The sequence below is a fragment of the Pan paniscus genome, chromosome 13 (assembly GCF_029289425.2).
Source record: "Pan paniscus chromosome 13, NHGRI_mPanPan1-v2.0_pri, whole genome shotgun sequence".
Classification (NCBI taxonomy): Eukaryota; Metazoa; Chordata; class Mammalia; order Primates; family Hominidae; genus Pan; species Pan paniscus.
In genome coordinates this window covers 74,214,514-74,237,729 of record NC_073262.2, presented here as the reverse complement: position 1 = coordinate 74,237,729, position 23,216 = coordinate 74,214,514, and the positions used below count along the sequence as shown (strand labels likewise).

Genomic DNA, 23,216 nt, shown 5'->3' with positions numbered 1-23,216 from the left:
CCCAACCAATCAGCAGCATCCATTCCCTTGCCCCTGCCCACCAAACTGTCATTGAAAAACCCTAACCTCTGAGCCTTCAGGAAGACTGATTTGAGTGACAACTCCAGTCCTTCTGCTTGGCTGCTTTGCATTAATTAAACTCTTTACTGTGAAAAATTATATACATATAAAATATTAAATATTATATATAAATATATAATTATTAATAGTAAATATTATATATAAATATATAATAATAGTAATATTATATATAAATATATAATATTAGTAATATTATATATAAATATATAATATTAATAGTAATATTATATATAAATATATAATATTAATAGTAATATTATATATAAATATATAATATTAATAGTAATATTATATATAAATATATAATATTAATAGTAATATTATATATAAATATATAATATTAATAGTAATATTATATATAAATATATAATATTAATAGTAATATTATATATAAATATATAATATTAATAGTAATATTATATATAAATATATAATATTAATAGTAAATATTATAAAATATGTATTATATATTACAGAGTCTGGCTTTTCAGTTAACATAATCAAGAAACTGAAAAAAGACTATCTCTGCTGAAAAACAAACAAACCAAAAACCATGGCAAAGAAACTCACAACAATGCCTACCCCTGCTACCCCAGACAAATTGATAACACACACAGAGCTTCCAAAATAACTTTTATTACTATATAAAAGAAGTCAAGAAAAAATAGATGCATATTTTTCCTACAAAATTATAAAATATTCAGGATAGTTAATATTTTTTCCATAAATGCGCTAAGATAAAAAGATAGAAATCTTTTCCACTTAAGGTTTTCAAGTACCTTGTAGGAATTAAAGAATAATAATGTTCTTTCTTCTACATTTTCCTAAAGACATAGCAGTTACAGTTTCCTGCTGGAGTTATCTAAAAAACGACATACCAAGATAAATTTTCTATCATATTGAAATAAAATTAGCATAAAGCTTTACTTCTGTCTTTGTGCTTTTAGATTGGCAACTGTGGTCAATCAGTGCTGCACTGGAATTTCCAACTCAGCAGGGGAAAGAATCTAATTGAAAATGACACACACTCTATATTTTGTCCTTTAGAAAACAGAAACTGCTTGTCGATATCCCTTAAAAAGTGCAATTGCCTTCTTTGTCATTTCTTTGTAAAGTCTGAGATGTTTCTAAACAGCACAGCTTACATGAAACCACGCAAGTAAAGGAAAGAAAATGCTTTAGAGGGCAGGTTCCATTTGACACAAGCAGCACAGGAAGCCATACACTTTTGATGACAGTAATTCAAAAAGTATATTCATTTGAGTTTCTCAATAAACGCTTTGAGAGAAAAGGCTTTAATGTTGATTCAGATGAGTGTTAAAATAAAGCTTTCTTTTCTGAAATTAGATTATGGGGTAAACCAAGCCAGATTATCTCTGGAGATGACAGAAGCCATAATTATTTTGGGAAATTTCAATCACTGTTTTGGAATTGATACTTAAGGCTTTCTTCTCCCCTATTATTTATGGGCTTTTTAATGAGATATTTTTCTGGGGAGATGCTTAGGTAGGAAATATCAGCTTTTGAAAGATAAAGGTACAATTATCATTAGAATCAAAAGCCCATTAAATAAGAGTCTCAGACAAAGGTTTTCTAGATATATTTTATATACGTTGTTTTCATAAAGATAGAAAAGAAATTCCTATATCTGTAAGATTATCCTCACATTAGCCCACATGAAAGATAAAATAAAGGGCTGAGATGAGGGGTGCTTAAATACTTTGCAACAGTGCTATTCTAGTGCCAAAGCCATAATTAACTTTTCACTGATAACCTGTTTCTTAGCCTATATAAAAAGGAATGGCCACATCAATTCTGACGGCTTAGTCACTATCTAATCCCCTTCTCCAAAAACCCTGGAATTTTGTGTACCTCTATGTAATGGAACATCCAACTTATCAAATGATGTGTGACTATGCAACTACTCCTTCTATGGCACCAAGACTGTACCATGCTCTACCCATACTGAATTTAATTGTGCTACCACTTTGTGCCAGGGAGAGGGCTGGGTGCTGGGGATCCTTCTGGCTCTATTACCAATTTTGGAAATAGAATTTAGTAGAGAAGAAGAGAACAGTGTTGCAGCAAGGGGATCTTGAATGGTTTTTCATGAAGTTTAAGGGATATGATGGAGTGTGGCTTGTATTCAGTCTTTGGAAGTAAGTACCAGTTACCTAAAAAGAAATCCACTAAGCACCAAAATGTTTAGTGTATTTGGTGTAGAGTTTCTACCCACATTAAAATGCTTCAGTTTAAAATTGAAGGGAAGGCAAAAAAATCAACCAAAAAATGAAAAGTATCATTTCAGCATAAGCACTACTCTAGGTTTTAATTTGTCAGCCAAGAGCCCAGACAAAGATGATACTCCAAACATGAAAAGTCACCTCCAAGTCTCAATTCACTACTGAGAACCCAAAGCTCAAAATATCCCCTAAAATTCCATAAAAATCAGGAAAGACCCTAGCTATTGCCCCAGGGAAGGGCAGACCATGAGATAGGTCTCTTTTAGCTCCAAACTGAAAGTTGTTCAGCAGCTAAAATCCTGAAGAAAAAAATATTGCAATTAATTAACTTGAAAGCTACAGATATGCCTGTCCAAATCTTTTGTTACCAAGACACAATTTTAAGATCAAACGAGTGTCAAGGTAGGCCATGGCTTGTTGGCAGTAGTAGGGGCCCTATGGCCTATTTCCAGGTATGGGTGGTGGCCCCTTTTCCTTGATTATCTGGGTAATCTGCCTCAGCAGACAGCAAAAGGTAAAAAGCATCCCTTTAATAACTCCACCCCACTCCAGCAATTGAGGTTTATTCAGGGGTGGGTCAAAGTAGTACAAGACAAAAAAAGCTTAGTGAAATGGTTAGAATCCAGACTGAGGTGCCAGACTGCCTGCATCTGAGTCTCAGTCCCACCATGTATGAGCCGTGTGACCTTGGGGTGAGTTACTAGCCTCCCCAGGCTTCAAATCTCTCACCTGTAAAATGGGAACAGTACAATACCTACTTCATCCCGTCTGTCTGGGGACTGAATGAGCTAATATGTGTAAAGTGCTTAGAGGAGTGTTTGGAGCATAGTAAGTGCTGTGTGAGTACTTTCAAAAATAAAAACAAGAACTTGGGGAAAAGTGCTCTTTGAGGTTTGTAGGGCAGTGTATGCTACTTAAGTGTTGAAGCATATTTTCATTCTAAGAAGTTTAGCATCTGGATCATAAAGTACATCAACCCTAGGGAAGTCTTGGGGCTAACTTCAGTTTTGGAAATTCTTCCAAGTCTGACCAGAGAAGATCTCTTCAACCACCTGCTCTAATCTATCAATACCCTAACATAAACCCTAGTCTCCAGGGACAATTTGAGCCCAAACCAGCTGGGGAGGGAGCAGAAGGCAGGCATGGGGAGAAAGGAACCAGGTGCTTTCCTGGATTTCTTTAATATACTCTCATCATGGTATCTGTGTAGCGTCATGATCTAAACCCTGTCCCAGATATTCATTATCGGATTTTAAACTTTTAGGACTGCTTCCCTCTAGTTGTGAAATCATTGTCTCCCAGAATTAACAGGAAATGACTGCATGACAACAGGCCAGGGATGCTGCCAGTTTATCCAATTAACTACTAGTAGACACATATTCACATATTGAGTATCCCGCACAAGGCACCGTGCTAATGTTGTGGTCCTCAACAAGATAAAGGTAACATAACCACAATTTATATCTGCTATCATTTATATTAATCACATCCTTTTCAATTCAGGTCAGTTCATAGGCCTCAATCAATACAAATTATTTCAAGAAACCATCCTTTGTGATTAAAGTAAATATTGATACTACATAGCCCAATTATCATATGGCTAATAGGAGAAGCTAAACTGTAGAGCTAGTTTTGAAACGTGACGTTATATGGCTCTATCTCTACAACATTTTACATGGTAGATCTCTGCCCAGCCTCATCCAGAGCTAAGTTTCTTTTCCTTGCTGCTACTTCATTGTTTAACTCTGAATCTGATTTGTCCATGTTGTTGCCAGAGTAGGCTGGCATGGAACCTCTTGCTCCCTGTTCAGTGCCTCCATTTGGATGAAGAATGGTAGAATTTGGCTCCTTAGGACGTTTCCATTGCGGTCTGGTGACTATCCAAAAAATGAGGGCCCCGAACACCAGGATCAGAAGGCCAAGCGTATTTACGAAAACACCTTCTGGCGGGAATGTACTGTATGCAGGATCTCTCCTATGAAATAAGAGATGTATCCAATTACAAACAGGATGATACAGCAACATGCAAAACAGTCTTGAATTTATCTGCTCAAAATGCACACTAGTACAGTTTCAATGTAAACTCTCAAAGCTTGCTATTAAGGAGAAATATAAATTATGCTACAATTCACTCAGGAATATATAATGAAATTGATTTAAAAATAATAAATATGAAAATAATATAGCATCTGTAACACTTGTTTTAAGGCAGGTAGGGTCTGGAGGCAGGCAACCTCAGGTCAATTCACATGGACTTCCTAGAACTAAACCAAAAGGAAAACCCCAACTTTCCACATCTAAGTAGCAAAAGGACCGGAGGCTACTCCCTTTGCAAACCCCGCTTTTCTGCATGGCAGATGGAAAATTGAAAGTTTCTCTGATTGGTTGCTTTCTACAACCAATCAAACTGACTGCGGGCCACCACTTCATTTACATGGGGTGAACACCAAGTGGCCAATGGGAAACCTCTAGGGGCTATTTGGGCCCAAGAAGATTCTGTATCGGGGCCGTTGAGTGGCTGCTCAGGCCACTCCCGCCCTGTGGAGTGTACTTTCATTTTCAGTAACTCTCTGCTTTTGTTGCTTCATTCTTTACTTGGTTTGTTTGTGTGTTTTGTCCACTTCTTTGTTCAAAACGCCAAGAACCTGGACACCCTCCACCAGTAACAGTTATCACTTAAAATTTTTAAAAAGGATGAAACAAAAATGTATGTACACTATAATTACAATTAATATAAAAACATGCATATCAACAAGATTGAAAGGCAATGTATAACTTCAATAGTTGTTTCATAAAAGTAATACAATTTGTCAGACCTTTTGGTCCTTCTAAACTTTTAGTAATATCATATTACCTATATGATATAACAAATTCTTTAAAATATTTTTAAATTTTAATATCTAAAAAATGTTGTTATATTTATATTACATTTTCCCAGTGAACAAGTATTTAACATTTTGTGGCTTAAGTATTACAATTAAGAAGACTATGCAACTTACAGGGAAAAAATCAGTTTCTCTGTCAATCCCATAAGTGCTGTTGCAATCACTGTTCCAAAGATGACAATTCCAGAATAAACATGTATGGGCATGAGAAATGCTCGGAGAGAAAGCGGAGCCCATGGAAGCAGAAAGACTGAAAAACCTGAAAGAAGCTAAATACCAAAAAGTGCAAAGGTTATCATTTAATTTTAAGTTTTAAACTAATTTTAAATTATTTAAAAAGCAATATGTGTAATATGAGAAAACCTTTCATATAGAACCAAAGGGTAGAAAATGAAGTTTCCTCACTCCAGTTCCACTACCTAATGTAACCCCTTTTATCATCTTCTCATGGATCCTTCCAGAAAATTTATTATCCCTATACATATTGTTCTGCATCTTGCTTTTTTCCCTTAACAGAATATCTTGGAAATCTTTTTCATACCTATACATTTACCTAATTTATTCCTTTTAATGGCTAATATCCTAAGGCTATAACGATTTATTTATACAGTTCTCTATGGATGTTTCTGTTTGGTTTTTGCTATCCTTAATCCGACTATAGTGAACATTCTGGTACTTACTTGTTTGTTTTTACCGATCTCCTAAGGTTGCTAAGTAGGAAGGGAAGGAAAAGATTTTTTAAATCACTAAAACCGAGTACATTAGGACACAGAATTTAGTCAGTTCAACCTAAAAAGCTATGTGGAATGAAGTTGATTTTTGTTTTATGAGAAAGAAATGAATTCTGCAGAAAAGTTTTCTTCATTTCCTTGATAATTAAATCGCTAGTGGGATACATCTTTGCAGAGAAGACAGCAAGGTTCCTATATAAACTGAAGTCTGTTACGCTTTCACGGTTTTGTCACCCCACACCTTTGCCCATCAAGTATCCTCTCTTCAACAAGATAAAGATGACTTTGTGGTTACTGAATTACTGAGTTTAAAGGAACATTTTTTTTCAGATGCCTATTTAGGATCTACCATCCTAGCAAAACAATTATGAAAAGAGAGGAGAGTGGGGAGAAAACACTAACATCACTGTTCAGCTTTCTTGACTGAGATCCAAGGGCTAATGGGGAGACAGAAGAAGGGAGGCAGGGGGAGGGGTCCAACTCCCTAATTCACACTGAGAATCAGCTCATGTGTAATACCAAGTAGTAATAAATGGAAACTGATAACAAAACAATTTGTATGATTTGTCACTTTAACAGACTGCAGAGGAAAAATCATATAATCATCGAAACAGATGGTGAAAAACATTGGTAGGATTCAACAGTCATGTATGAGATGTTTTAACAAACTAGGAATGGAAGATGATTATTTTAATCTGATTATATTAGGACAGAACATGCTATAGGAACTAACAGGCTCCATTTTCAAGAGCTTAACATATAAAAGTGTATTTCTTGCTCACACACAGTCTGCTTATGGTCTATAGGCATTTCAGAGTAGCTCTCTTCCAAGACATGACTCAGATCTAGAAGGGATTTGTCTTATATCCCTTATCACCTATTCCTATTCAGCATTTTTCTGAAAGTCTCAGCTACTGAGTTAAGCAAGAAAAAGAAATGATGATAGAAAAAGAAACAAAACTTATTAATCACATAAGATTATAAAACACAATCCAAAAGAATCTTGAGATTAATTACTAACATAAGTTTATCAAGTTTGCTAGGTATAAATTTATACTTGAGATCAGTTGCACTTTTTGTAAAGAGGCAACAAGTGAATTAATTTTTAATGATACCATTTTTAATAGCAAGGAGCTAGCAATAAGTTGGAGACAACAACTCTACAAAGAAAATATAAAGCTTTGCAATATTTTGGAGAAGGCTAAAAAAACAGGCTCAGGATAATGAGTTGGAAGACTTGTATTATACAGATGTCGGTTCTCAAATTCATCTATAGATTAAATAAAATCCTAATAGATTTTTGGTGGAATTTGATGCATTGATTCTAAAATTAACATAGATCAAAGGGCCAAGAATAGCCAAGATTAACTGTTGTTTTCTGAAGTATATCCTAATACAATAAATTCTGTAATTTATATTTAAAAAGTAATAACAAATGCATTTGATAGGTTGGTTTGCATATTTTATTATTTAGTTAATAACCAAAATGCCTGAATATATTAGAAATGGTTCAGAGGGTTCCCTCTTGGTGGTTCAGAATATTCCTAAATCTTCTTCAGTGAACTTCAGTGATTCTATTAGTATCAAAGGGCAAGCTTCCTGATGTCCATGTTGTGCTTTCTATATGAAAATGGGGGCCGAGTGTGGTGCCTCACGCCTGTAATCCCAGCACTTTGGGAGGCCAAGGTGGGAAGATCACTTGAGTCCAGGAGTTCAAGACAAGCCCGGGCAACATGGCGAAACCCCATCTCTACAAAAAATTAGCTGGGTGTGGTGGTGCACGCCTGTGGTCCCAGCTACTGTGGATGCTGAGGCAGGAGGATTGCTTGAGTCCTGGAGATGGAGGTTGCAGTGAGCTGAGATTGTGCCATTGCACTCCAGCCTGGGTGACAGAGTGAGACCCTGTCTAAGAAAGAAAAAAGAAAAGAAAGGAAAAGAAAATGGGGCTCAGGGATATAGCACAAATATATCTCCATAAATCATCAAATCTTTTCTGTGGCTTACCCATAGAAACATATATTTCTCATTCCTGCTCTCCTATTTTCATTCCTAAGATTCTTTCTGTTTTCTCTCATTTCCTCCATAATTTGTCATGTGTGTCTCTTACAATCCTGTAGGGCTCAACAGTCTAAGCAGGTAGGAGGTCAGAAATTTGCTTACAGGATCCCTGAGCAACTTAACTACCCTAAATCTGACTTTCATCATTAAACATTTTTTGCAACAAAAGAAAATTACATTTAAAAGGAAAAGAAAAACATTACAGAATGCTTAACTTTGATTAAAAGTGTTCTGAATGCTGCAATAATGCATATTTATAATTTATAATAACTTATAATTTATAAATAATCATTATTTCCTTTTAACTATCTTAATCTTACTACCTTACAAGTGAAGGTGATAATTTATAACCTAGTGGACCGAAAATTATAAGACCATTTGTCTCTCTAAGTCAGTAGTGGAAGTGCTGTTCACAGAAGGCATGCATTTAAAGGGATGCCTGCTGTAATCCCAGCACTTCGGGAGGCCGAGGCAGGAGGATCACTTGAGATCAGGATTTTAAGACCAGCCTGGCCAACATGTCGAAACCCCATCTCTACTAAAAATACAAAAACTAGCCAGGCGTGGTGGCACATGCCTGTAGTCCCAGCTACTCTGGAGGGTGAAGCAAGAGAATTGCTTGAACCCGGACGGCGGAGGTTGCGGTGAGCTGACATTGTGCACTTCAGCCTCGGTGACAGAGCAAAGCTCTGTCTCAACAACAAAAACAACAGTAACAAAAAAATAAAAAATAAAAAGATGTCTGGGCCACATTCTGACCTGCTAAATCCAATTTCTGGATTAGGGCCCAGGAATCTGCATTTTTAACAAACTGCCCAGACGATTCTTACGTATGTTGAAGTTTGAAAATGACTGCTGTTGATTCACTCAAATTATTCTAGAGATATGGATAAACAGTCTGGAAAACCCTCAAAAGAGAAGGTAGTGGAATATTCCATTATATATAGTCTACAAACACACTAAATGCCAACTATATGCAAACAAAGTGCCCCAGTTTAGGAATCATCACCTACAGGAAGCTGTTCTTCACCACAGTGGAAGTTCTTAAGAGCTAAGGAAAAATAAACTTTCATAAAAAGTTATTACTTAGAGATGAAAGTGAAAATACAGTATGACCCAATTGTGTTTAAAAATTAAATATCTATATCTACATTTGCATAGGCATAATAAAAGCCTAAAGGGAATAAGCCAAAAGGTAATGATATCTCTAGATTATGGCAGTATCAGTGGGATTTTTCATTTTTTGTTTTTTTATTTAATTTGTAGCAGCAGCAGAGGTTCTACTCCTTGTGGAACAGGAATACCCCATAGGCAGTGTGCCCAGAATAGCCGGGGTTTTTTCTTTATATCTTTCTACATCTTATAAACTTTAACATTAATGTGTATTACTTTTATAATTAGAAATAGACAATAAAAGTTTACTTTTAAAGTTTCCATGTTGGCTGGGCACAGTGGCTCATGTCTGCCATTCCAGCAGTTTGGGAGGCCGAGGTGGGTGGATCACTTGAGGCCAGGAATTTGAGACCAGCCTGGACATCATGGTGAAGCACCTTCTCTACTAAAAATACAAAAATTAGCCAGGTATGGTGGCATGGGCCTGTAATCCTAGCTACTTGGGAGGCTGAAGCATGAAAGTCACTTGAACCCAGGAGGCAGAGGTTGCAATGAGCCAAGATTGCACCACAGTACTCCAGCCTGGGCGACAGGGTGAGATGCTGTCTCAGTAAATAAATAAATAAATAGAATAGAATAAAATAAAGTTTCCATCTTAAATGTCTGGGCATTTCTCAGTTAATTATTACTATTCTTAAAGATATAAATGTATAGGGCAGTTTCTCACTTTATGAAACAGATGAGTTTTATTTGTTTTTATTTTTACAGAGATAGGGCCTTGCTATGCTGCCCAGGTTGGTCTTCAGCTCCTGGCCTCAACTGATCTTCCCACCTTGGCCTCCCAAATTGTTGGGATTACAGGCGTGAGCCACCATGCCATGTCTGGCCTGAGGTTGGTTTTTTTAATTTTCTTTTGTTTTCTTTTTTTTTTTTTTTTTTAGTGTGTGTAAGCTTTTAGACATAACAAAAGCTCTTATTGCAAAAGACATTAATGAGACCAGAAAATATCTACCTGGCTAGCTCTTGTAGTAGGTATGGTTTGCTTTTTTATTTATTTATTTTTTTTTTAGGGTACAGGTAGATTTAATGAGCTTTCAAGTAAACTGTAGATTATTATATGGAAGCTCCTCCCAGCTCTCCTTCATCTTTGTGCTATTTTATAAACTCATTCAGTCCTTCATTCCACATATGTTTTGCCCCTCTTATGACCCAGATGTTCTGAGTGTTGGGAATGCTACACAAGACAGACAAGCTCCCAATGTTAAATAACTCACATTTATTTTCATTAATATTACTGTTAATGTCCAACTTTTTGACCATTCATAGGCTTTTCTCTTAGATTAATTATTCGGAAATATTAGCACTAATCTGAATCACCTTATGTGCTTGTTAAAGCACAGATTGTTGGGCCCCAGCCCGAGTCTTTGGTTCAGTGGATCTAGGGTGGAAGCTGAGAATCTGTCTTTCTAATTTCCCTAGTGATGCTAATGCTGCTGTTCTAGGGACCAAACGCTGTCTCAGGTCATTGCCAAATTGCATTCCTCCAATGTAATGACACTTTTCTTCCAGGGGTTAAAAAAAATTAAAAATAAATAAATAAATAAATCAAACCAGCACCAACTACAATATGCCCATAGTTTTTTCATAAAGGACATAACAGACACTCAAACTGGTCATTAAGTCTCCTGCCAATATTCTACATCTCCTTGCTACACTGTCTTTTCATCACATCCACCTGGCAATACCCCAACCCTGGCTCAGCCATCTTCATGACTACCCCTGGTCTGCTAGGTAATACTGGAGTAAACCACAACCACAGAGACTAGCATCACTCCAAGTTCATGATTATGAGCAGTTCAACAACCCTGCTCAGCAAACCTCTATTGTCTTATTTATCAATGAGCTCTCCATTCTCCCCCATCCTCAAATGTCTGACTCTCCGATGTGCCTCCTTACTCTTGGGGGATGATCTTACTATCACCTCATGGGAAAAACAGAGGCAACTTCAGAGAAGAGCCTCAATTTCCTGCCACCAAACAAAACAAAGCAAGAAATCACCCCAAGCCAACAATTCTTTTCTTCAATTACATTGGAGATTATGTCCTCCAATTTTCCAGCTGTGCTCTGTGACCTGCTTCCCAAGGACCTAGCTATACATCACTGTGTCTCTCCAGTGTTCACAGTGTCTCTTTCTTTACTGGTGCCATCCTGTTAGCTTTTCCATAAGCCCAAACTTCTCACAATAAAAAGCAGAAGTAGAAAAAAAGAGCACCCAAATGCCTCCTTGGACTCCTGTCCCTGTCCAATTGCCACCCTCTCTGTCTCCTCCCCTCTCACCCAAACCTCTTGACTGAGTTACCACTCTGTTTCCTCACCTTCTGCTCCCTCTTCAATCCATTGCAGTCTGGCTCCTAGGAAGGAAGCCAGGAAATTGCTTTCTGGGGTCATTAGTGACTTCTAGGTTACTAAGCCTAATGATCAGTTTTCAGACTTTATTTTGCTTATCTCCTCAGTAGCATCTAACACTCCTCCAGCCCTCTCCTCCCCTCCAATGTTTCCCTTCTCATCTACCCACTTATTCAAACTTGTGGCTACCCACCTGCTCAATAAAGCCTGTGAGTGACTCTCTCTCATTCTTTATATCATCTACTTTCCAAATCACATTAATTCTACCTGCTAAACATCTTTAGAATCTATCCACTTTGCTTCACTGCTACTGCTACTCCTCTAGGCCACCATTGTTTCTCATCTTAACTCCATAAACACCTGCAAGCTAGTCTCCCTATAATTATACCTGTCCAGCCTCCAATTCATCTTCTATGCCCTGCTCTGGACAGCCTGGTCTCCTCCCTACTCCTCAAATACCACAAACTCTTCCCCACATGCTATTCCATCCACCTAGAAGACTCTCCGCCCTTTCAACACCAGGCGTGTGGCTTCAGCTCTTGGTGTGAGGTGTGACTTCCTTTATCCCCTATATGAGAGCTCTCACATACTATATGAGAGGCCTCCCAGAACACTTCCTATCTACCAAATACTCAATTGCCTATCTTCCCTGCAAGCTTTACAAGGGCAGAGAGCATGTCTCTTTGAGCCCACATTTGTCTTGTGGAACAGGTATCACCCACAGCCTAGCCTAGCAAGGTATCTGGCATATAACGGGTATTCAGTTCACTGCTGAATACATGAATAGATTTGGGAATAAAATTGCAATGACAAAAAATGCATGTTCTTAACCATGAAGGTACCTATGATCAATAGTAGAAGTGGAAAATGCCATCTGCAGGTCATAAAGGGGCATACCACAGGATTTACACTTATAATAACAACAGCTAGTTTGTGTTATGCCAGTGTGCTAAGCCCTGGGCTGAACCTTTAGATGCATTATTTGGCTTTGATTCTTATGATTTTGTGAAGGATTATAATCCTTGATTTATAGCTGTGCAAAAGAAATTCAGAGAAGTAACTTGGTCCACGGTCACCAACTATCAAATGGATGAACCTAATCCAAACTGAGGTCTTCCTAATTGCAAATCCTGTTTTCTTAAACACTACCTGTCCTCTGGATCTGAGCAAGAAAGAAGCCAGGTGCCAAAATTCCTCCCACTAAGCAAAGCCACGAAGTTGTGAAATAATATTTTTGAGAAGCTCGGTTAGCACAAAGACAACAACGCGAGATATGAATCTGGATATTTCAGACAGCAAAAGAGAATTTTGAGACAAATATGTTTTTAACTCACCCAAGTTTAAAAATAGAATATATTTATATAATTGACTACATTAAGATGTTAAAGAAGAAAACTTAAGGTAGGGTGTTTACAGTTAGTAATAATTTATTGTATATTTCAAAATACCTAGAAGAGAAGAACTGGAATGCTCCTAACACAAAGTAAAGATAAATGAAATAATAGGTATCCCAATTACCCTGATTTGTTCATTACCCATTGTATACTTGTATCAAAATATCACATGTACCACAAAAATATGTTATGACTATTATACATCAATTAAAAAATAAATAAACATTGGCCGGACGTGATGGTTCACACCTGTAATCCCAGCACTTTGGGAGGCCGAGGCGGGTGGATCACTTGAGGTCAGGAGTACGAGACCAGCCTGACCAACATGGTGAAACCCCGTCTCTACTAAAAACAAACAAACAAACAAACAAAAAACAAACAAAATTAGCCGCATGTTGTGGCACAAGCCTGTAATCCCAGCTACTCGGGAGGCTGAGGCAGGAGAATTGCTTGAGCCTAGGAGGCAGGTGTTGCAATGAGCCAAGGTGGCAGCACTGCACTCCAGCCTAGGTGATAGAGCAAGACTCCATCTCAAAAAAAAAAAAAAAAAAAAAAAAAAAAAAAGGTATATTCATCTCAGCAGAGATAGCAAAAGCATTCAATAAAATTCCACATCCATTTATGATTTAAGAAGAAAAACAAAACCTTTGCACAAACAGGGGTAGGAGGAAATGTGACGCATCTGTACTCAATGGTAAAATATTAGAAGCATTCTTTTTATTTATTAATTCTTTTTTAGCCTTTTGCAGACATTCTCTTTAAAATAAAAAATAGTCAAAGATTCTTTTTTTTTTTTTTTTTTTGAGACCGGGTCTTGCTGTGTCACCCAGGCTGGAGTTCAGTGGTGGGATCTCAGCTCACTGCAGCCTTGACCTTCCAGGCTTAAGCAATCCTCTTATCTCAGCCTTCTGAGTAGCTGGGACCACAGGTGCGCACCACCAGAGCTGGCTTATTTTTATATCTTTTGTACAGATGGGGTTTTGCCATGTTTCCCAGGCTGGTCTAGAACTCCTGAGCTCAAGCAATCCTCCCACCTAGGCCTCCCAAAGTGCTGGAATTATGGGTATGAGACACTGTGCCTGGTCCCAAAAGTCAAAGATTTTTCTCTCTACTTCTCTACCTCTTATGGTTTCTATACACTTCTACATACTTCAGTACTTCTACACACTTGAATTCTGTACTGCACTGGCTAGGATACAGAGGATAAGATACTCTATAGGATGCAATTGGCTTTGTACATAAATAGTAGGAGCAGAGATGATTCAATAAACGGTGATGGGAAGATAGTTTACCCATCTGGAAAAAAATGAAGTTGAATCACATCACCTTACACATTAAAATTAATTCCAGATGAAGTAAGTACTTAAATATCAAAGACAAAACTATTTTTCATATTGTTGGGGTTTTTTTGGTTTGTTTTTTCTGTGTACTACAGTAGAAAAGTAAAAAACAAAATTTTAATGCTCTTAGTAGAAAGCATAAGATGATATTTTGACCTCAGGGTAGAGAAGAATTTCATAAACAAGTCACCAAAAGAAAACAAAACAAAGAATGATAGTCTCAGAGGAAAAGATGATTAATTTGGTTACATTAAAATTGACAATTTCTGTTTATCAAAAGATATTAACAACAGAGAAAATGCAAGCTTCAAACTAGGAGAAGATATAGCAATATATATAAATGAAAAAGAATTCGATATAGAATTCCTATAAATCTTTAAGAAAAAGAGAAACATTTTTTAAATAGACAAAAGACACAAACAGGTGTGTCTTAGAAGATAAAACACAAGTGAAATGAACATTAAAACTACAAGAATACATCATTAAGTACCAACTAGTTTAGCAAGGATTTAAAGTTTAAAGAGGATGCAAGCTGGTAAGGATATGGGAACTCATAAACTTCTGGCAGGAATATAATCTGGGTCAATCACTTGGGAAAACAATTTAGCATTATCTTTTTAGGTTGAGCTTGTAATTTCACTACTATGTATATGCCCAGAGAAACCTTTAGATGTGAGGACCAGGAGATGTATATATGAATATTCAATGCAGCATAGTTTCTAACTGAAAATAGCAAGAGAACAGGTAAGTAAATTTGTGGCATATTTATACAGTGGAATACAAAAGTAAAAATGAATGAACTATAGCCAGAGGAATCAATACAGTTTAATCAGTAGAGTTAAAAAAAAGTTGCAATAGAATATATATGAGACCATTTTTTTAAAAAGTTTCATTTAAAAAGCAAAATTAAACAATATATGATTTAATTAATATTTAACTAAACATCTTGTTTAATTAATCAATATTATTTAATTAAACATCTTGTTTAATCAATATATTGATTCACAGTATGTGATAAAAGTATTTTAAAAAGCAGAGAATGAGAATAAACACCGGGAGAATGGTAACCTCTAGGGGTTGGGGTAGGTAAGAACTTTATCTGGTTGAGGAGAAGAGATGAGGAGGAAGGAGAAGGAGAAGTCAGACAGTTTCCAAGCCAGCGAGATGGACTGGATGTCCACTGCTGGCAGGGAGATGAAGGGAGCCGGGTACAAGGAAGAGAGGACTCCAAGGTTCAGGGCAGCCCCAGCTGATGGCCAGCAAGGGAACAGGGACCTCAGTCCTGCACATACAAGGACCTGGACTCTGCCATCAAGCTGAATTTGCTTTAAGCTGATTCTACCCTAGTCTCCCAATCAGAGCCCTGGAAGGCTGACACCTTGATACTGGCCTTCTTAGACCCAGAGCAGAGAAACCAGACAAGCCAATCTGGACTTCTGATGTACAGATACTGTGAGGTCATAAATTTATGTTGTTTCAGGCCATTAAGTCTGTGGTAATTGGTTACCACAATAGAAAATGAATTATTTATGGATTTTTTTTTACCTTTATTGATTTACTTTTCCTGGTGTATTTTGCTGTTCCCTTATAGTTACCTAAGTAAATAGCTTATGTATTTTAAGTTTTCTTTCCAAAAAATATAATAAAAGCATTTAAGCCTATATTCCTCTGGGAACCATTTTAATTAAACCCCAAAGATTTTTATTTATTTATTTTTTTGAGATCAGGGTCTGGCTCTGTTGCCCAGGCTGGAGTGCAATGGTATAATCTCAGCTTACTGTAACCTCTGCCTCCTGGTCTCAAGGGAGCTGTGCACCTCATCATCCCAAGTAGCCAGGACAACAGGTGTGCACCACCCTGCCCAGCTAATTTTTGTGTTTTTGTTTTAGAGATGGGGTTCCGCCATGTTGCCCAAGCTGATCTCAAACGCCTGGGCTTAAGCGATCCACTGGTCTCAGCTTTTCAAAGTGCTGGGATCACAGGAGTGAGCAGTGCACTATGCCCAGCCAGGACCCACAGATTTTTAAACAGGTATTCTCTTTATTGCTAATTGTTAGATCAGTCTCTCTCTTGATTTCTCTCTCTCTCGATCTCTCTCTGTCTTTCCTTTATTTGTAGAGACAGTCTCCCTATGTTGCCCAGTCTGGTCTTGAACTTCAGAGCTCAAATGATCCTCCCACCTCGGCCTTCGAAAATGCTGGAATTACAGGCATGAGCCAGCATGCCCAGCCTGATATTTCTTAATTTTACATATTAAGATATAGAGCAGAGTATAAGTTGGTTTTTAGAGAATCCAGATTAAAAGTCATATCCAGTATAAGAAATCTTTATTTCTTATTATTTTATTCTGTGAATTCTGCAATTCTGGTGCCCTCTGAGGGGAAAATAGTTATAATAGAAACAAATGTAAAGAATGTTTAGAAAACATTTACAGTTGCTGGGCGCGGTGGCTCACACCTGTAATCCTAGCACTTTGGGAGGCCGAGGCAGGCGGATCTCCTGAGGTCAGGAGTTCAAGACTAGCCTGGCCAACATGGTGAAACCCCGTCTCTACTAAAATACAAAAATTAGCCGGGCACGATGGTGGGTACCTGTAATCCCAGCTACTTGGGAGGCTGAAACAGGAGAATCACTTGAACCCTGGAGACAGTGGTTGCAGTGAGCCAAGATCGCAGCACTGCACTCCAGCCTGGGTGGCTAAGCGAGACTCTGTCTCAAAAAAAAAAAAAAAGAAAAGAAAACATTTACAGTCTCTGAATTGTTTTATAACTTGCTTGTAAATACACTGAAATACTGACCTGTAACAAATAGCATATGACAGCTATCAGTCCAACCCAGCTGTGCAGACTGTACATATTGGCTATATTGTTAACATTGTGGTTCTCAAACACGGCCACCACAGAGATAATTGCAAGAATGGCAGCAACTGCATTTAACCCTGCATGGATGGATTTCATCAGGAGCTTGCTGCATTTCCAGGTCCACGGCAGTCTGTAGACGATGATGGCTAGGGAAAGATGAAAGGACAGAGAATGTGTTTTGTTTTGTTTTTTAATCAACACAAAATGAACAGTTTGACACACTGGACACTCCCTTTTTGAAACCTTTTTCCCTTGGCTTTTGCTTCTCCCCTCTTCCCCATGTTACCCCTGCCTCTCAGTGGCTCCCTCTAAGGGACGGTGGAGGGGTTCCTTTGCTGGCATTTTCTTCACTCCCATCTTGTGAATGAACCTTGGTGCCTCTCAGGCTCGGTCCTAGGGCTTTTTCTCCCTCTGCACTCCCTCTGTGGGTGATCTCATTCACTCTTTCACTGAAATGCTGTCTCCATGGCAGGGACTCCAAAAAATTTATATCTCCAGCCCAGAACTGTCTTCTAAGCTTCAGATCTGCATAATCCATTGTCTTCTTGGTATTTCCATACGGTGTTTGCTTCCCAGACATCTCAAACTTATCCAAAACCAAATTCCTAATCTTAACAATCTGATTTATGCCTGTTGTCTCCTTTCTTCTTAAAAATGTCTCAGTTTGGCCGGGCCCAGTGGCTCATGCCTGTAATCCCAGCACTTTGAGAGGCTGAGGCGGGGTATCACTTGAGGTCAGGAGTTCAAGACCAGCCTGGCCAGCATGGTGAAACCCCATCTCTACTAAAAATACAAAAATTAGCCAGGCATGGGGTGGCATGCACCTGTAATCCCAGCTATTCTGGAGGCTGAGGCACGAGAATCGCTTGAACCCGGGAGGCAGAGGTTGCAGTGAGCCGAGATTGCGCCACTGCACTCCAGCCTGGGCAACAGAGCAAGACAAAAAAAAAAAAAAAAAAAAAAAAGTCTTAGTTTGATAAGAAAAAGAAAGGAACAGAAAAACATGCAAATTTAAACCATGCAATAGAGAAATACAAATTTAAACCGAATGAGAATACCTCTACCACATATCTGAATGGCTAAACCTGGAAAACACCAAGTATCAAAATGAATATACAGCAGTCAGAACTCTAATGTTCTGCTGATGAGTGCTTTAATGAGAACAAAACTTTGGAAAACTGGCAGTATCTACTTAAGGTAAAGTTATGCATACCTTATTGTCCAGCAATTTCACTCTCGGGTATATGCCAAAAAGAAATATTTATATGCTCATCAAAAGATACTAGAATATTATTAGCAGTACTATTTATAGTAACCAAAACCTGGAAACTCCCCCAAATGCCCATCATCAATAGAATGAATAAATAAATTTACACCATGGAAAGAAACGATCTACAACTAGAACTAGACCCAGTAATATGGATCAACCTATAATGTCAATCTCAAGAAGCCAGACATTAACAAGTATATAGTGTAATTCAATTTATATGAAGTATAGAAACCAGCAAAACTCATCTCTGCATTGGAAAAGTCAGGATAGTAGTTGCCTTCGTGGGGAAGGATATAGCAATTACAATGGAACACACAAGGGATTTTGAAGACTCCTACTAACATTCTGTTTCTCAATCTAGGTGCTGGTTTCACAGGTGTCATAGACAGAAGATTCATCATTCTGCATGTAGAACAAACTCCAATTAAGTTTTTTATGGCCTGGCGCGGTGGCTCACACCTGTAATCCCAACACTTTGGGAGGCCGAGGTGGGCAGATCATTTGAGGTCAGGAGTTCAAGACCAGCCTGACCAACATGGTGAAACCCTGTCTCTACTAAAAATACAAAAAAATTAGCCAGGCATTGTGGTGCATACCTGTAATCTCAGCTACTTGGGAGGCTGAGGCAGGAGAATCGCTTGAACCTGGGAGGCAGAGGTTGCAGTGAGCTGAGATCATGCCACTGCACTCCAGCCTGGGTGACAGAGCAAGACTCCGTCTCGGAAAAAAAAAACAAAAAAAAAATGAAAAAAAAAGTTTTTTTACAAAGGGTTGTCTTAAGTGTCCTGGTTTAAGCAATAAATTATATGGCCACCTTAACCAACATGCAGTTAATTTTTGTTCTGAAGATAAAATCCTGCCCCTATCCATCCCTCCAGTCTGTGTCAGGGAAAATTTAGATATCTGGAAATGTGTGGCAGATTGAAAAAGTTTATAGAATACTTCCTCAGACGATGGATTCCACTATATCAGCAGGGTATTGCGTATATTTCTTTTCTTTTCTTTCTCTGTCACCCAGGCTGGAATGTAGTGTTGCAATCACAGCTCACTGCAGCCTTGACCTCCTGGGACCAGGTGATCCTCCCACCTCAGTCTCCTGAGTAGCTGGGACTGCAGGCATGCACCACCACACGCTGCTATTTTTTCTATTTTTAGCAGAGATGGGATTCCATCATGTTGCCCAGGCTGGTCTTGAACTCCTGGGCTCAAGTGCACCACCCGCCTCAGCATCCCAAAGTGCTGGGATTACAGGCATGAACTACAGTGCCTGGCCTCATGTACATTTCTTAATTCCAGAAAATAAAAAGGAGCCTCACTTCACCAAAGGCTTTTATAATTTTAATATATAAAACTTCAGGCCAGGCGCAGTGGCTTACTGCACTCAGTGAGCCACTCGGTGCTGTAATTTCAGCACTTTGGGAGGCCAAGGCAGGTGGATCACCTGAGGTCAGGAGTTCGAGACCAGCCTGGCCAACATAATGAAACCCAGTCTCTACTAAAAATACAGAAATTAGCCGGGCGTGGTGGTAGGCACCTGTAATCCCAGCTACTTGGGAGGCTGAGGCAGGAGAATCGCTTGAACTCGGGAGGCGGAGGTTGCAGTAAACCAAGGCTGCGCCATTACACTCCAGCCTGGGCAACAGAATGAGACTCTGTCTCAAAAAACAAACAAACAAACACCCAAGAACTTCATAGGATTATAAAAATATAAGGGATTATCTATTCCTTTTTCAGGCAGAATCACATCTAAACCTACAAAGACAGATGTGAATTCAGCCTCTTTAAAGCTTTCAGCACAGGATGTCATTTTTCCTATTCTTTGGTTCCATTCTAACACTTAACAGTCCTCACCATTAGGACAATATTTCTTTTACTTAATCCCAACCCTGAAGGACTGCTACTTACTAAATTTAGTGTGTATATGGGTATCCTATGAATGTTGATTGGTTATACTTCCTTGAGAACGTGGAGACTTTTTGGATAATCATTTCTATATTCAAGGAATCTTTTCAAATGATTTAATGCAATACCTTAAAAAGTACACTTTTAAAGCAAACTCAAGGCCCCCTCTCACCCCTACTTCATCTTCTCTGAGGGCGTTAATGTGTCTTGCTGGTTCTCCACTGTATCCCCAGAGCCTAAGGCAGCCCTGGACTCAAAGCATGTAGCTCCTCCATAAGTATTTTTTAAATCTCTGTATTTTTCTTTTTGAGATGGAGTTTCACTCTTGGTTGCCCAGGATGGAGTGCAATGGTGCGATCTCAGCTCACTGCAACCTCGACTTCCTGGGTTCAAGAGATTCTCCTGCCTCAGCCTCCTGAGTAGCTGGGAATACACGCCCAGCTAATTTTTGTATTTTTAGTAGAGACGGAGTTTTGCCATGTTGACCAGGCTGATCTTGAACTCCTGACCTCAGGTGATCCACCCACCCTGGCCTCCCAAAATACTGGGATTACAGGTGTGAGCCACTGTGCCTGGCCTAAAATTTTAACTTGACATATAATAATTGTACATATTTATGCGGTACATAGTAATGCTTCAAAACATACAATGTATAGTGATCAGATCAAGGTAATTAGCATATTTATCACCTCAAACTCCTTTCTTTTTGTTGAAAACATTCAATATCCTCTCTTCTAGCTACTTGAAAGCATATAGCATATTATTGTTAACTCTAGTCGTCCTACAGTGCTATATAGAACACTAGAACTTATTTTTTAAACTATTTTGAGATTATCATAGATTCACAAGCAGTTGTAAGAAACAGTACAGAGAAATCTCATATACTCTTCACCCAGTTTTCTCTAACACCTTATATAACTATGGTACCATAGCACAACCAGGAAATTGACATTGATACAATCCTCTGACCTTTTTCAGGTTTTTTTTTAATTTACTTATTTTTTATTTTTTTCTCTCCCTCCTCCTCCATCCCTTATTCAGATTTCACTAGGTTACTTGTGTGTATGTGTGACCCATAAGTATTGTTTAAATAAACAAACACAAAGCACTTTCTACAGACTGATCAAATCTAGAAACTAAATTGATGTCAACTCAAACACTGTGGTTTCCCCTCCTCATGCTTTTTCTCCTCTAAGCAGACCCTACATAATTCTCTAGTTTCCTGGGAAAGCAAATGCCTCTTTACCCAATGACCTAGTGACCTTTTATCTACAAAGTGGAGCCTTCTGCAATCTGTGTGTGATCAGGCAATAGTAAAATAAAAATGTGCGATATATGAAGACCTAATAACACATCTGCCCCTTGCCTGGGTTGGGCTCATTTATTACACACACACACATACACAGACACACACACACACACACACACACACAATTGAGTCCTTGCTAGGTAGTAGGTACCATCTAAGTGCTTCACAGTTTCATTATAATTCTCACCCCAACTCTGTGAAGATAGAATTATTATTACTATTGTACAGAGGAAGCTGAGGCAGAGAGGTTAAGTAGTTTGTCCCTCCTCAATCCATGGTTTAAAATTAATATTGTTTTTTTTTGTTATCATCATCACCATCACATTATGCAAACGCCACTCCGGGTAAGGAGTCTTAGATGAGTGAACTTGAACATCTACATACAGAAAAAAAAAAATACTCAGGATTTCAACACTCAAAAAGCAAATTATGAACAATGAACCACAGTAGCATTTTCTCCCCAATCTGGATCATATTATATCAAATATATCAAAAATTCCCAAAATAAAAACGAATCTCTGATATTAAAAGTCAAGAGTAGGCTGGGCGCAGTAGCTCACACTTGTAATCGCAGCACTTTGGGAGGCTGAGGCAGGCAGATCATTTGAGGTCAAGAGTTCAAGACTAGCATAGCCAACATGGTGAAACTCTGTCTCTGCTAAAAATACAGGCTGGGTGTGGTGGCTCATGCCTGTAATCCTAGCACTTTGGGAGGCCAAGGCGGGTGGGTCACTTGAAGTCAGGAGTTTGAGACCAGCCTGGCCAACATGGTGAAACCCCGTCTCCACTAAAAACACAAAAATCAGCTGGGCATGGTGGTGCATGTCTATAATCCCAGCTGCTTGGGAGGCTGAGGCAGGAGGATCGCTTGAACCCGGGAGGCGGAGGTTGCAGTGAGCAGAGATAATGCCACTGCACTCCAGCCTGGGCAACAGAACCAGACTCTATCTCAAAAAAAACCCAAAAAATTAGCTGGGTGTGGTAGCATGTGCTTATAATCCCAGCTACTTGGGGAGACCGAGGCAAGAGAATCGCTTGAACCCGGGAGGCAGAGGTTGAGGTAAGCTGAGATCGCACCATTGCACTCCACCCTGCCTGGGTGACACAGCAAGACTCTGTCTCAAAAAAAAAAAAAAAAAAAAAAGAGTAACTATCATGATATCATGACTCAAAGGAGTTACAAGGGTTGCTGGGGGGGTTCTGATGTGCACAGAATATTGCTTCTTGTTCTGGGTACCCAGATGTGTGCATGTGATAAACACACATCCCTTCTGATTTAGGTACTTTTATGCATGTATGTTGTTCTTCAGCAAAAAGTTTACTTTTAAAAAGTGTGGGGGCCAGTCACAGCGGCTCATGCTTGTAATCCCAGCACTTTGGGAGGTCAAAGTGGGTAGACTGCTTGAGCCCAGGAGTTCAAGACCAGCTTGGGCAACATGGTGAAACCTCATCTCTACAAAGAAATACAAAAATAAACCACACCTGGTAGTGTGCGCCTATAGTCCCAGCTACTCAGCAGGCTGAGGCAGGAGGATTGCTTGAGCCCAGGAGGTGGAGGTTGTAGTGAGCTGAGATCGAGCCACTGCACTCCAGCCTGGGCAACAGAGCAAGACTCTGTCTCAA

General features: G+C 38.7%; 1 protein-coding gene across 2 annotated transcripts in view; it reads right to left on the bottom strand.

Moving 5' to 3' along the window:
• Positions 1-701: 701 nt before the first annotated feature.
• The window catches only part of LOC100972759 (plasma membrane ascorbate-dependent reductase CYBRD1), a 37,721-nt gene continuing 15,206 nt past the window's right edge, over positions 702-23,216 (bottom strand). Inside the window, exons 2-4 of one of the 2 annotated variants that reach the window (XM_003824274.5) lie at positions 17,050-17,258; positions 5,324-5,478; positions 702-4,299 (exon numbers count right to left, since the gene is read on the bottom strand). In XM_003824274.5, the coding sequence (XP_003824322.1) occupies positions 3,996-4,299; positions 5,324-5,478; positions 17,050-17,258 (668 nt within the window). In that variant the 3' untranslated portion in view covers positions 702-3,995. The remainder of the gene's footprint in view (positions 4,300-5,323; positions 5,479-17,049; positions 17,259-23,216) is intronic. The other variant, XM_008978021.5, reaches the window with a different exon arrangement.